General features: G+C 40.1%; 1 protein-coding gene across 1 annotated transcript; it reads right to left on the bottom strand.

The window, feature by feature from the left end:
• Positions 1–8512: 8512 nt before the first annotated feature.
• LOC146311209 (uncharacterized) lies at positions 8513–15584 on the bottom strand. Its single transcript, XM_084742985.1, has 9 exons — positions 15507–15584; positions 13784–13930; positions 10904–11429; positions 10405–10548; positions 10050–10272; positions 9677–9782; positions 9340–9581; positions 9083–9241; positions 8513–8964 (listed from the first exon to the last, which is right to left on the bottom strand). The coding sequence occupies exons 1-9, from the start codon at positions 15582–15584 to the stop codon at positions 8838–8840; spliced, it is 1752 nt and encodes a 583-aa protein (XP_084599111.1). The 3' UTR covers positions 8513–8837.
• Between the last annotated feature and the right edge of the window lie 353 nt (positions 15585–15937).

Here is a 15937-nt window from a genome sequence, read left to right as displayed (position 1 = left end):
GATATCGAAAACTTTACTTTTTCATTCATTCATTCATTCATTCAAAATATATTTTAACTCAGAAACACACTGACTCTTTTACAATGCAGCCAAGTAAAACAATAAAATAAAAGCACTTAGACACAGAAAACACCAACAAGATACTTAAGAAACTAAAAAACTTAAAACTTAATCAGCTAAAACAGGAACGCCTAGAAGAAAAATGTGATACAGTTAAAGATTAAAATTGTCCTTTAGATAAAAATGAGGAACGCTCCAAGTTGTTCTGCATATTATTGGCCGTTGCAGGTGTGTAATATTAAAATATTCTAAATATTCAAATTTTAATTTCACTTCTGACTCAACCTGTATTTAAACTCAAACACACACAATCTGTCACACCACTGGTTTATTTTATATGACCGGTGTGAGCAGGACAATAGGAGTAGGTCTAAAATACAGACGATAGAGGCAAAGCTGGAACAAATCAATAATTTATTAACATCCATATGAAAAAATAGATTCAGGCTTGTAGGACCATGAGGCAAGAAGTTTAAGGGCTCCATTTCTAAGAAGAAGTGTACAGGGATCCAGGGCAACAGGTTCAGAGAGGAAACAACAGAGCAACATTGCAATTTAACAAACTGATAGAAAAGGAACAAAGGAAGTGGACTGGTGTATGCAGAAGAGTGTCTGATGAGTGAATGAGATGTGGGTGATGAGGTGAGGAGGAGGAGGGCGGGGAAGGCCAAGCAAATTGCAGAGCAGATGAGAGAAGTGGGAACAGGTGTGGAGATGGGGCGGTCAGATGATGGAGAAAGGAGGGAAAGTCTGAGGAAAAGGGAAATGAAGAGATGTTGGAAAACAAATGTGGCTGCAGAGGAGGGACAGGGACATGATGATGTCATTAAAAAATAAAGTAAATGCATTTAAATGCATCTCTCCTGTTTGTGTGCACAAATGCTGTTCTGATGTCTTTGGGACATTTAAAACTGAGCGTTGTGTGAATTCTTCTGTGGTGTTTGCATGCACTGTTCTGCTGTGCAGCCCTCAGATATGACTGTGGTTACATGCGTGTCGTATATGAAGGCGAGATTGATATTTTGTTGATAAAACTTGGAGGCATTCACATGTTTACAAGCTGGAATGTATAAGAATAATAATACAGTTTGTGGATTTCCTGTCATACTTACTGTTGGGCTAGACATAACTTCAAGATTCATGACGCCAGTGTGGAAATATTGGAGCCTGTAAACAAAGAAAAGTTGCACTTTTTTTCCCACTATGAGGCTGACATGAATGCTTTCAGCCTGTATGTTGTACACTACGACAAAAGGTCTTAAAGATGCTGAATTTCCATGATATGCACCACCTGGCCACTCTGCGTGTGTAGTTATATAAATACTAAGGAAGAAAAAGGCTTGCTCAGCAGCCCTTTCCTTTCATAAATAAAGGTTAAGCACAGATCCTGTTAGTGCCATATTTTTAAATTCATACAGATGAGATTCACTGTAAACTCTCCCGGCTCTTCATCCAGATGCTCATGAAAGATGTTCATTCCCAAATGACCTGACCCACTTTAACTCACTGAACCTGTCAGGGCTGGGAGGGTTACTTTAAAGATGCACTTCCAATTAGTAATTACCTATTAAATGTAGTCACTAATCTAAGTATCACAGTATTAAAGTAATGTAGATTACTTTCTGTTACTACATTCTTCTGTTCTTAATGAATTGACTGTACAATTAGCTGGTTTCACTGAGACCAGAGTGGTGGTGTGAGAATCGTGAAGTATTGTAATGTTTGCATATTGTGCATGGTAGTATATTGTTTTTATTTTAAAATTGTAATCCTAATAATAATTGCCATTTTTCTAAAATGTATCTGTCTTTTTTGTATCCCAAATACATAATCCTGTTAAATGTAATCCATTACTCCCCAAGCCTGCCTGCTGTTGGCGGATCAAATAATATATCAAAAATTTCTCATCAAATACAGTTTTCACACAAAATGCCCATCTTCATTGAGATCTCTGTTACATCATGAACCTCACCAAGCACAACTACACTATAAATTTAAGTCTGAAATCCCACTGAAATTGCAGTGATAGTCAGAATTTATATACATGAGAGGTTTAATATCCTTGTGTCTAAGTATGTGATTCCTCAGCTGCTCATAAAACATCTTCACTCTCTAACGGCCTGGCCCACTTTAGCCGGCCTAACTGGCCTTAAAATATGCTCTTTTATCCCCTTCTTCTGGAGACGGGTTTACCTTGAACACCAGGCTTTACTGAGTTCAGCCGCTCCGCCTGGATCCCTCTGAATGTAGCACAGAGCATCAGGCTTTAGGAATGCCAACAGATCCGAGGGCAGGGGATCACTGACCTTACACCCTCCTATCTGTGGTCATAGTCCTGATTTACTGAAGCAGCCTAAACCCCCCCTCACCTTTAAGGCTTGCAAAGGTCTGGATAGACTTTTCTGGAATGTCCTTTTATCAGCTGGAGCCACAAAAAGACACCCCTGGACAATAAATCAGCTCGTGTAAGTATCTGAGTATTCTGATTGAGCAAAAACTGAAGACATGTTCAAGCTCAGAGTAATTCTCCAGGAAATATTTACTGATAAAACAACCTTTGCACAATCACACTGCAAGCAGCCGAATTTTATGTACTGGTGACAACTGAGGAGCTGTAATGAGGCAATTGTTATAGGTCATTTTGATTTTTTAGCCATATTTGTGGCACCTTAAGGGACGGCAATGACCGTTTGTTGCTCCGTCTTTACTTTTCCTGTGAAATATTTTCACATCTACAAAATGATTGGGACAAAGTTTGATACAGACATTCATGTTCCCCTCAGGATGAAATATAAAAAATTTTCCTCGGGTACCATCATCAGGTCAAAGTTCAATTTTGTCCAATATTTTGGTCATCATACGTTCTGCTTTGCGTTTAGTACTTGTTGGCAAATATTAGCATGCTTACACTGTTACAAGATGATGAACATAGTAAGTATTATTCTTGCTAAACAACAGCATGCACCACCATGTGCCTAAGCACAGTCTGAAGGAGCTGGTGGCATGCTGGAGACTTGTAGGCTCTGTTTTAATGTGTCCTGGGCCACGCTGATGGACCACCTACTCAACTGATGTCATGCAAGTCCACATGAAACAGCTGTGTGATTTCCATTTGGTTCGCTGTAATGATAATTACGTATTTGGGCTGTCTCACCTGCCAAGATAAAGAGCAGATGTTTGTGAACACACAGTCTGTTCACCACTGAACTAGGGTGACCACAAGAGGGGCACGCTACCAATGCTGAGAAGTGATCTCAAAGTTTGATATTTTTACATAAACATTTTTATTCAGCCCCTTAGCTCGTAACATCTCTGTGCTTTGCCCTCTTGTTGTTTCGGTAGCACAAAATAGACAGTAGATGAGGAGTCTGACAGTCTTTGTAGCTGCATTTCCTTTTCTTTGTGGTAAATTTTTATCATATTACATCCAAATCCGCATAGCTTGTGCACAGCCATTTGGCAAAAAAAAGTGTCTGCCAGGACAGTGGTTGGATTTAGGAAAACTAGAACCAATCAAAATGTGGGACATGGGACAAGGGATAAAAATGCTGTCCAGTCCCACATTAGAAAGGACACCTGGTCACACTCCACTGAACCAGTGACTGCAATATCTCCGGAAAAATTGCACAGTTTTGACAGTTGTTGCGTGAGGAGAAACCTCATAAACTTTGCAAAGCAGCTATGGTACATTCTGAATCATTTGTGCCTTCTTGAAAATTTGGCACTAAATCCAGTTCTTTAAGATATTTCTTCAGTGTCAGTTTGTCACAGCATCATAGTACTGGTGGCTAGAGCTTGAGCTCTGTGCCTGAACCCAACGGGACCTGACAGAATCTGACAGGTTCGGGTCGGGTTGGGCCTTATTTCTCACATATTCCCTGGGTTTATGTCGGGTTTGGGCTGTACTATTATTGTACTATTTTTATTATTATTATTAGTAGTAGTATTCTCTTTTTTGTCATTTTCTTGTTGCCAAGACTCATGTGCAGATCATGCTTCTTTCATCTAAAGAACATGGCCAAACTTTGGTCCATCGTTTTAAAAAAAATGAAATGAAGATGCCAATAAGGGCATTTATCTCGTCACATTTAAGGATACTGGCCTTAATACATTTTTATTACACCGTCTTCAAGCCATTCAAAATGCTGCTGCAAGGCTCCGAACTCACTCCAACCAATGATCACATATCTAATTTTAGAATCCATTTTAAAGTCTTGGTGCTCACTTGTAGAGCCCTGCATGACCAGGCTCCACAAGACATAATTGACCTTCTACACCCCCACACTCGCCGAGCTCTTCGGTTCCTCCACCCAGGGTTTTGTAAGTGTTCCTCGGACGCATTTCAAAACTCGGCGAGATTGTTCTTTCCAATTGGCAGCCCCTAAGCTTTGGAGTGGTCTCCCAGTCTCTATGCAGCATTTTAAAAAACAGCTAAAAATCTTTCTGTTCAGACAGGCATTTTGTAGCATATAATATTTTATGTTTTAATCCTGTGCTTTTATCTGCTCCCCCTGTATATTTTATGTTTTATCTTAATTTTATTTATCTTATTCTATCTAAAGAAACTGATTACTTGACTGGCTAAACATATTACTCTTTACACAGTACTCTTTACAACAAAAAAGTAATCTGATACTCTAGCAAGGTATTTTATAGCCCATTACCCCCACCAATGCTAAGGATACCCTTCAAAATAAGGTTGTTCATCTCTTGAACATAATCCTTTAATTTTAAATACAACTCCAATACATTTGGAGTACAAAGACTACACACTTTAAAAACTGCAATATAGTATTTATAATCTATCTTTTCATTTCTTAACATTTTTCTAGAGCTCAGCTTTTCCCTCCTTATCTACAGTGAAAATGTGACTTTATAATGTCACTTCTATTAGGATGCCACTTGCTTTGCTCGAGGGGGATTTGGCCACAGCTGACAGGCGAGTGGAGGCAACTTTCTGTAATTTCCTGATCCTCATTTTTCCACGCTTACATGGAGTTCCTCAATGAAGTGTGTTAGTTGAGGGACAGGCTGCGTGTGTGAAATTGCTACACCGCTTCTCTCCATTTCCTCCCACAATCACCGACAACAGAACAATATCCAATTATCTGCAGAACAACACCGCCTCACTGCCAGCTGTACATTAGGTCTCAGTTTCTGGGAATGAGTCCTAATATCTCGCTGGCACTGAAGGGCCACGTCCACAGCTGCTCCGCTCAGCTTCCAGTACATGAAAACAGGAAGAATGGGAGATACAGTGACACAGTATACCTCCGGACGCATCCATCCATCTATCTACTGCATCCATATACTGTACAAATCATGCAGCCTCTCCAGAGAACTTCACTTCTAGTTAACTACATTCTTTCTTGTATAAGATTTGGCATTTAGAGTAACTGCTTTACCTCTCGTATTTGACTAGTGAGGCAGTTTAATTGATTTGCAGTTTCTCCCTCCATTGATTGGACGCATGTCTCTCACAGCTACAGGAAAATATTCTGGAAATTCTGCATTGACAGAACTTTCTTTGTGCATTTATGTTACCTGTGTCATTACTGAGTGTTTAAATCAATTTTAGAATCAAATTGTGCTCATAGAGGTTTGCTGTAGGCTGTAACTTGCAAGTTTCTGTGTAGAGTCCAATTTTTTTAATTCATTTTTTCAAATAAGGTGTTTAGATCAGACTTGTATGCATTCCAATCAAAAACGGTCACATTTAAGAGAGATAGCAATTTAAAATCCATTTTGTTTCTTAGCAGTTATTACAGCCTTTATAAATCTGTTATCCCCCAAACAATTAGTTTTTAATCAAATCGTATTAAAATCATTTCTTAGTAGCTTGAAATGTTAAAGCCTCTGATGGCTTGAAATAGAGAAAATGCATATATGATATCAAAGTTTAGTTAAGTTGGTGTTTTAACAGGTTTGTTCGGGTCCAAACTAACGTTACTTGCTGCAAGAAAGTTTTGTGGCTGCAAAGATGCAAGCAAAGATGGTGGCTTCAGTTCGCCATCATCAAAGGCTGGGAATACCCACAGACTGCTGCTGCATTGTTTCAAATATCCAAGTCTTTCATTTTGTATCTGTTACCATCTTGGTATCAAAACGGTGGCTGCACTCTGATGTTTCCATTGACACCTCACTTGGCCCAATAGGAGCTTCTATGTCGTGTCCACAGTCTAAAACAGACTTACTGTGATTCTGACTGTTGCATGTGCTCTTAATCTTAACCCTACAGGAAGTTTTCAGTTTGGATTTTGCGGCTGTTTTTGGCATTTCGCATGTGTCGAATTTGAACGAACTCAAAATGGCTGTGTACCAAAACAATTTTGATGTTTCGCCATGAAACAGGAAATTGCTATAATTTTGGGGTACATGGTCGGATCTGCACCAAACTTCATGTGTATGATCAGTGCATTACACTGGTTTGGTAAATACTCAATTCTAATAAAAGGTCTGTTATTTCTGAATAGCAGATTGCTGCTATCAGTAGACAGTTGCTATAGACACAGTTCTGATCATAGACTCTGGAGGAGAAATGCAATCATTTACAATCATTATAAACTTTGAATAAACCTGTAGAGCAACATTACTGCATTCTAGATAGCAAAAATTTCCATAAAACAAAATAGTTGAATGAATTTTAAAACAGTTAATACTGTGTACTGCAATAAGATGTTAAAACTGCAGGCTGCATGAGAATACAGACTAAAAACTTCTGTGGCTGACATCAACAGACACCTGGACAATCTCTGCAACTTTATTTTCCCTAGATTCAATTTGAACTACAGTGCAACAAGACTGTATAACAAAAAGAAAGATGATTTTGTTACAAAAGTGTGAATCTAACCTTTCCTGTCAGTCTATAATAACATTAGCACAGCAGCCAAAAGAGGCTGAGGTCTGCCAACAGGATCATCATTATCAGATCACAAAAAAATAGTTACTATTATCATCCCAGATTACATTTGAAAAGTATGTAATTATATTACGCACAATAGAACACCTGTAGTTTGTACCAGTACTGTTCTTGTGAGTCATTTGCTTTGATCAGCTACTGAATATGTAAAATGCATTTTATTTGCATTGATATTTAAAGAGAAAAAATAATATTTGTGGAATCAATTTCTAATAAATTGTAATATTTTCAATGCTTAATTTTTAAGTAATCCAAATGTATTCAGATAAGATTACATATTTAGTAACCCTAACTCCACCCTCCAACCCTAACTTTTATCCAAATACTTTAGTAAGTTATTACAAATTCCCTTTTATACTGAGTGCCATTGAAAACAAAACTAGTTTTATGTCTAGTACAGTATGTTAAATACAAAATCTCATGTCACTTTAATGTTTTGTAGAACTCAAATGGTGAAATTGTCACAGTAATGTTTATTCTCCCTCTTTGATGGAGCAGCGACCCACAGAAAAACATTCAGATATTTCAGTTTTTTGTGAACTCACCAAAGAATCTTTCTGTCAGATACATCAAAATAAACAAAATTAAAACACACACAATATGCCAATTAGAATAATTTATTAAAAATAGCTGTGTTGCAAATTCATATAGCCAATGATCAGATTGGTAAAGAGAAGAGATGGATCATTCACAACCAGATTCACAACCAGATTCACAGTCAGATTCGCAGTTTTGGCCAGATTATAATCTCTAATTAACCTAAAATGCATGTTTTTTTTTTGAGTGTGGGAGGAAACCGGAGCACCCGGAGAAAACCCACGCAGACACGGCGAGAACATGCAAACTGCACAGAAAGGAGCAGCCTCTGCTGTCGAGGCCGCTCCTGTCTGTGTGAGGTGACAGGCTGATCACCCCACCACCGTGCCGCCCTGTAGGGCTGGGTACCATTTTTAAAAGGATGATACCAGGACTTGCACTCTTAGGCAGGGCTGCACCAACAAGGATTCACTTTTAAACCTAATTAAATCAATTTCGCTCCTTATGCTGGAGCCTGACATTGGGCAAGAGGCAGGGTTCACCCTGGACAAGTCGCCAGTTCATCGCAGGGCTGACACATAGACAGACAACCACTGTCACACCTACGGGCAATTTAGAATCACTAATTAACCTAACATGCATGTCTTTGGACTGTGGGAGGAAGCCGGAGCACCCGGAGAGAACCCACGCAGACACGGGGACAACAGCAAGCCGGGGGATCGAACTCACCTTCTTGCTGTGAGGCGGCATTGCTAACCACTGCACCACCGTGCTGCCCGAAACAATCAAGATCTCTGTATTCAATACAGAGCAGATCTTGATTGTTTCACCCTCTTTTATATTTATTAGGTCCTGACAGCATTCAAATTAATTTTTTCACATCTTCTTTATTTTAATTTGGTTATGCAAGCATTTTGATCAAACTGTTTGGTTGACATGAATTAACTTGGATTTACTAAACCAAGACTGGTTTTTAATTGTGCTCTGCTTAATTCAAAATTTGGATTTTCTCACTTAATCTAAGTTTTGTTTTGTTTTGGAACAAAACTTAGATTAAATTAATCTTTGTTGGTGCAGCCTAGTCTTAAAGTGATACCGATACCAGTAAAGTTGTTATTTGGTACCTTTATTTGCCCTACTTATGTGAATGGAAGTGTTCCTGAAATGACATAACATACAAACACAACTGCAACACTACAAATGTCTTTAAAGGTTTTGAGAAAACAAAGAGCAGACAGGGAGCGCCGGATATTTATACTTGATACCTGTACCAGCACCCAGCCTTACTGATACTGTCTGCTCCTTGTGTTCTCCTCTCCTATCACGCCTTCGCGGTCCTCAGGATCCTCTCCAGCACGCTTCGGTCCTTGTCAGCGATGATGTCTCTCCACAGATTGTTGAAGTCCTTGTGAAGGGCCAGTTGTTGGAGGACGGCGTGTCCGTGAGGCCTGCAGAGAGATACGCTTCTTATTTAGCACCTCAGTGTTCAAAGCAAAAGACTGAGCAAAGACAATTTCTCACACAAACCACAAAATTCATCTCATCAGACATTTCTTGATAACTTACCTGACTTCGGCGGCAGCGTCCAGGGACATCTTGCTGACGGCCTTCAGGAAACGTTGGGCGGAGCTCTTCCCTGCTGTTAAGATGGAATCCGCTCCCAGTCTGACAGCCAGCAGGTGGAGCTGCTGAGCGGCACCGGCTCTCACTGCTGCACATTTGTGGCTGTAGAAAGACAAAGACAAACCAATCCATTCATATCTCATTCCCACTGAATGCAACTATACTTATTCACAGATTTGGATCCTCTGATGTGGTCGTACCTCAGTCCTGTGTTTATCAGAGGGGTCAGGACTCGACCTGAGCTGCAGTTCAGCACCATGGCCTCCAGGGCTTTGTTGGCCTGCTGCTGAATGAAGGCGTTTCCAGACGCCTGTGCGATCTTCAGCAGCAGAGTGATGCCTGTCCGCTCCACCTGAGGGTCCATCTCTTTCTGCAGGTGGATATACAAGTAACGTAGGGTGTCCATCGCTGCGCAGGCGACTGAAGAGCGCAGGTTTTTAACCTGGAGGGTAAGAAGGAACATCATCAGTCAGCGGTCACACTGCTACAAACGAGAACAGAAACACAGAGAGACAAAGAGGAAAACGTCTTACTTACTTCTTCTATGAGAGCCAGACAAACTTCATGAAGTTTGACCATCAGCGTGTCCGGATGGTTTTGAGCCAGAATTCGGATGGTTCGCAGTCCCTCAGTCTTCTTCTCCCTGTGTTGAGATGACAGTGTTATTAAACTGTTCTTTTATTCAGAAAACACATTAACATGATACACCTTCAGTTCAAACCGCTGCTGCAAATTTTGACACTACTAAACATAAACAAGTGCTAATTTGCAAGACTGCAGACTGAACATTGAAACTGGGAGTAATTGTTGAAACACAACATTTCTTGCTGCCCACAGCTATCTCTGTTTAAAACCATGACTACTCCTGACTGACTATAAAATCTTTTCAGCACTGTGTTTAGAGTCTTACCAGTCCTCAGTGTTGATCAGCTTGAAGCATGTGGACAGACCCTCTGTAGGGTTAGACAGCCGCGGGAGCTGCTCAACTTCCTGGCTGTCGGCTGTCTGGAGGGTGCTGTCTTTCTTCTTGCCTCCGTTGCTGGTCTTGGCGGGCTTTAGAGTCGTCCCGCGACGAGGTCCTGTTTTCTTCTGCGGGGCATGATTTGGGGGAGGAGCTGGTCTGACAGGTGTCACTGCAGGCACAGGTGTGAATTCTGGATCTTGCACGTGGTTGTTCTTGATGGTCTCCTCCCTGTGTTCATGGTTGTTCATCCTCGTGTTCTTGTTCTGTACATTCACTCGTCTTTTTGTCTTCAGTTCTTCACTCCTGACTGCAGGGTTCCTTTTCGGTTCCTTCGGCGGTTGAGGCATATGGTGGACGCCGTTTCCGTTGAGGTTTTCAATTCTCCTCTGTATTTCCTCTACCTTAGCTTCAACTGTTTGGAGTCTGCATCCATATACGTCTTTGTCTGTTGAGATTAAGATCAAAATACGTGTCAGTCACATTTCTACCTCCAGTGAGCTCCAACCAGAATTTCAACATTGAGTCCTTGTTTGTTGGTATTAAAATATGATCTGTATCCAGATAGGTAGCTCCAGATGTGGTCTGGAAGATCTGATCACAAAGTGTTCACACCTTAACATTAAGGTGCGTTTTTCGTTATCTGGATACAGATCATATTTTAATACCAGGTGTAAATGGGGTGTAACACAGACTGAGACCAGCAGGTTTAAATGATTCTAAGCAATAAAACCTCATTTTTAAAAATTCAAAGTTTGTAGTTCTGCCGTTATGACTCATCAGTTTGTAATAGAAGAATTTACCTGCTCCACTGACGTATGTCATCATCACGGGGAGACGGGACAGTCTTCTTGGGGGTGTTGGAGGAGGTGGAGACAGTGTGACGGGCGTCTGAGGAGGTGACACCTCAACTGGACTTACGATCAGTGGGATGGCCCTCAGCTCATCTGGAGTGTGAGCATCCAGTGAGCTGATGGAGCTCCGGGGACTGAGGTCCATCTCCTCATCCAGTGATTCAAGGCTCCTCTGGTGTCTTTGGGTCTTGACTGTCTCCCCATTACAAAAAGTTCCATGTTCAATAGGCTTGAGCCTCCGTCCGCGAACTGAGGACTGAGGCCTTTGTCTGTGAACTGCTGGAGGCTGAGGTGGAGGGACGGGGTGCTGCTGGATGGAGATTTGCAGTCTCTCCAGCACAGCATTGGTGCATCTTCTGTTTTGTGCATACAGCCTCTCTGACTGACGTTTGAGAGACTCTATGTCAGCCCTCTGCATGTCCAGGATCTTTAACTCACTAGTGTAGACATCTTTTCTCTGGTAGTTATCAACTCTCTGTCATAAATAAGAGGTCATTTCAACAGTTAGTTCAATTGTCCATCCAGAAAAATTTTTCAGTTGTGTACAAAACTTTTGATTTTGGTTGAAAGTGAGAGATGAAAAGACATCTTTTTTATGTTGTCAAAAAGACAACTAGTCAAGGATGTCCCAAATGTGTCTGACTTTGATTGACAGTGAAAGGTGAAAAGACAAAGACAATTAAAGGACGTCCATGTACGTCCCGTTTTAATTGAAAGTGAAAGGTGAAAAATTGTCATTGAAAAGGCTACATTTGGACTAAATTGGACAGACCAAACAAGACACAAATTTCACACGGCCCAGTTTTATACATCTATTTTTGGGCAAAAAAAAGGGCGCATATTGATCCGATTTAGCCCCAAAAGACAGCGTTGGAGTGACATTACACAGGTGAGTTCGGTTTAACAAATCTGTATTACACAAGTGGTTTGCCTATGATCCAGTGTGCTAAACCTTTAAACTGAAAATTTGTATTTAAGGGGACAGTTCAACACAAAATAAAAAATATCTCCTCTTATTTTTGAATCTGAGGTGAGCTGTCCTTTTCAAAAAGTGTACAAAACACTAACTTGTGGGCTCAGTTGTCAGAAGAAGATAAAAATTGCACTTTACATGGAATTTCAAGACAGAAACTCTCTTGAAAACCAAGTCAGAGAGAATATAAAATACTAATATTATTTTATTTGGACCAATAATTAATTACACATTAAATCACTGAAACAATCAGATGTTCTGTATGTGTCTCTGAATAACATTCATATAAGAACAGCAAAAAGTTTGTAAAATAAAATAGTTGTACTTACATCGTCACCAGACCTCCTCCTCCCAACTATATTGGCCACAGATGAATCCATAGTTTCACTAAAATGTTCCTGAAGTTTCACTAACAAATGGGTTTCTCCAACAAAAAAGTTTGTCCAACAAGAAATATCTTCACCAACGACTGAATTTCACTAAAGTTTCTCCAACTGGTAAGAAAACATATGAGTTTGTCTGCTGGCTGTTAGTTTTTTGGCCTTGATGTGTCACATTCTAAATGATGTCACAATGAGACCTGAACGCATGAATTAGAACTCTGCAACATTCTAGATTCTGAGTTTCCATAAAAGGAAAATGTCTGAATTTTAAATAAAAACAAATATTTCTGCTGCTGTTGTGTGAAGCTGAGAACCTGGTTTTATTTCACAAAGTGGTTCGGTTTCAAAGAGAAGAATAAAACTGAGTCAAACCCAGTTTCACCTGCTCACAGCATGTTCACAAACTCCTTCACTCGGCCCAAATAAATCTTTACACCACATGTAAAGACATCCACCTTTCTACTTATTTCATATTATTTAATTACATGGATTCAGGTTGTGGAGATACTTGAGTGTGTGATCCATAAACCTGATTTAGAAGGCACTTTGTAATGATAAATTTAAATAACATAAATCATTACTAAGACATAACGGCTTCATTATCAATTGCAGCACCAGTCAAAAGTTTAGACACACTTTTCATTCTTCTAAGTCTTTTTTGCTTTATTTTAATTTTTATAAGAAATGGTTGCGATTTTACCAACAGTGTGCAAAGCAAAACGTAGCAACTTTGAAGAATCTGAAATATCAAAGAGCAAAAAACTTTTGTTCTGTTGCAGGTTGACAGGTGCAAAAGCAAAAAGACTCACACACAGACTGCATTTGCAATCAAAGATTTAATATCAACAGACAGTAACATAGTATCAGAGAGTCTTTTATATTTTAGATTCTTAAAAATAAAAAGCATATTTTTGCCTTCTTTTCACATTTTTTGCTCACATCATTCCATGTAATTCCATACTTTATATGTTTTGATGTCTCCATTATAATGTAGGAATTTTAGCGTCTCGCCATGAAACAGGAAATTGCTATAACTTTAGTGTAAATTGTCCAGTCTGCATCAAACTTAACATGTGTGATAATAGACATGCCCTGAACACATCTGCATAATACTGGGAGCAGGAAACAACATTGAATTCCTTAAAAAAGAAAATGTCCGAGGACTTTGACATAGAAGAGGAACATCATTTCTTTGCTGTGCCATTTGGGCTACAGCTTGTGTACCCGCTTCAACTGTGCTGCACGTGCTTCCAGTCTGAGAGGTTATAGTTGACAATTGGGCTGAAATCATGGTGTAAATGGTGTCTTTTTAGGTTACATTTTACTGTCACCTCTTACAGACACTTAAATCACAGCACACGGGCGGTACGGAGACATTTTGTGGGTTATTTGAGTTCTTGTTTTTTTTTTTACATGTACTGGATTTGGCTGCGCATCTTTTTTCCGCTGAAGCTCCGGTAGCGTATTGTGCACTTGAGGTCTTCGCCCGTCCTCGCGTCGGCACGGCGGTGAGTGGGTGTAGAGCACCGTTTGGTTTTTGGGGCGGACCGTGGCTTCGGGGCGATATCCGACGGTCGCTGTGATGCAGAGCCCCTCCGCCCGGGACGGTGGCCGGCCCCCCTGAGTGGCGCGGGGGTGCGAGGGCCCGATCACAGCTGCTTGCAGCTTTAATTTTGTTTTGTTTCTTCTGTATTTTCTCTTCTGCTGACTCTTCGGCTTTTCTTTGTATTATGGATTGTGGATATTTTTGGGATGTTGTTGTAAGCCTGCTCTGTGTTTGCTTCTTTTTTTTTTTGAAAGCTCTGAGCAACGTATATTTTCAAAACTAGAATTTTAAATCACACAATGACCAAACATAGCTTTTGGATGAACCCACTAAAGACCCCTCTTTTTCTTTTTTTTTTTTTTTTTGTATTGTGTTTTCTCCCAAACTTAAATTGTGAGTCTTTGTTCAAGCTTTTACATGGGCTTAATTAACCACAGGTGTTATCCCAGTAGATGAACCGCTCACCAAACACCAGTTACAGCCCGAATCTAAACAGCTAATCCAGAATCCAAAACCTTAAATAAATCTTAGCATTTGCTTCACAAAACTGTTAATTTTTCAGATATTTTCTTATGGAATATTGTATTGTTTTCCTCCTCAGGCCTCAGCTCATACACATGCAGCCTGTTGGGAGTTAGACTGTAACAGACAACTTCAGTTCCACAGAAAGACACAGAAAGTTATTTATTCATGTATAAATCCAACAAGCGTCACTGCAACTCATCCAGTCTTATAAATGAGACCTACAGTAATTAACAGCGGGTGTTTCTAATCATCCCAGCTGGTCTGCTGGCCACTTAACAGTTGTAGTCCTTAAGATTTTAGTCTTGGTTGATTTGGTGACATCCCTGGTAACTGTGGTAACAGCAACTGTGGGTTCATACTTTAGAAGCAAGAATTCAGGAGACAGAAAAGACTGTGAAAACAGCCACTTTGTTAGAAATACAACAGCCCAGCCACACAAAGAAATCAATCAATAATTGATCATAATTACATTGCATTTCATTAATTTAGCTCACACATTTATCCAAAGTGACTTTCAATAACAGCATTCAACCATGTGGATCCAACCCTAAAATTGCAACAATTATGCAAGTACATCAACCTCATCAAATGTGCTGAACTGTTTTTAACAGGGCCGGCACACAACAAAAACATTGTCCTGGGCTCAAGACAGGTGCAAATAGGTAAAGCACAACGCTCTGCGTCATGTCTGCCTGGTATATTAATGGTTAAGCTAACTTTAGCATTGATTTCAAATAATTTGAATTTTGAGCGCACCAATCAGGGACATGGCACCTGCTGATCATGTGTGGGGGCCTTGAGAAACGATGACAGTCATCAATCGGGAGTTTGTTCCATTTTTGTTGAATTGGGACAGCAAACAGGTGTGATTTTGCTGAGTGGTAGTTTAAAAGTGATAGAGGGTGGAGCACACAGAGCCCAGCGGACGGAGACAGGTGAAGTAGACGGCATTACCTCACTGAACCACTGGGGCTCGCACGCATGTGATGGTCAGACAGATAGTGTTGCTGCTGTGCTGTCTGTATTTATTGAGTTTGCAAAAGACTTTTGAAGAAAAGAGTTCACACCAATTCACAGAGAGAGGAAGAGAGAAAGAAAAAGACCATGCACCAAGAAAACACCTACCCTTTCTCCCGATTTCCCAGACGAGACGCCGGATCTGTAGATGAAGCACCGCTGCAGCCGTGTGACTCCTTCCAGCATTTTTGATGAACAATCATGTTCACATTAACTTGGGTGACAAATACATTTTATTTGCGATGACTGCTGCACAAAACAATCCTGTTTATCACCAATTGAATGCATTCAAGTGAACAAACAGTAAACAGTTGGTCTGTTATCAATGAGACAAAATTAAAAACAATATCATGCATTGTTTCTGGGAGAATGACGGATTCTGACACCGCTGCCGAGGTAATTACAGTGTGAAAATAAACTGAATGACCATGAATACTATCAAAAACATATTTCATGAAAATCTCAAGATTACTGTAATTGTTACTGCTGTAACTGATGGCCCCAGCACATAAAAATACAAAAGATTTCTTTACAAAGGG

This window comes from Lutjanus erythropterus, chromosome 18, assembly GCF_056507025.1.
Source record: "Lutjanus erythropterus isolate fLutEry1 chromosome 18, fLutEry1.hap2, whole genome shotgun sequence".
NCBI lineage: Eukaryota > Metazoa > Chordata > Actinopteri > Lutjaniformes > Lutjanidae > Lutjanus > Lutjanus erythropterus.
This window is presented reverse-complemented; position numbering and strand designations above follow the sequence as displayed.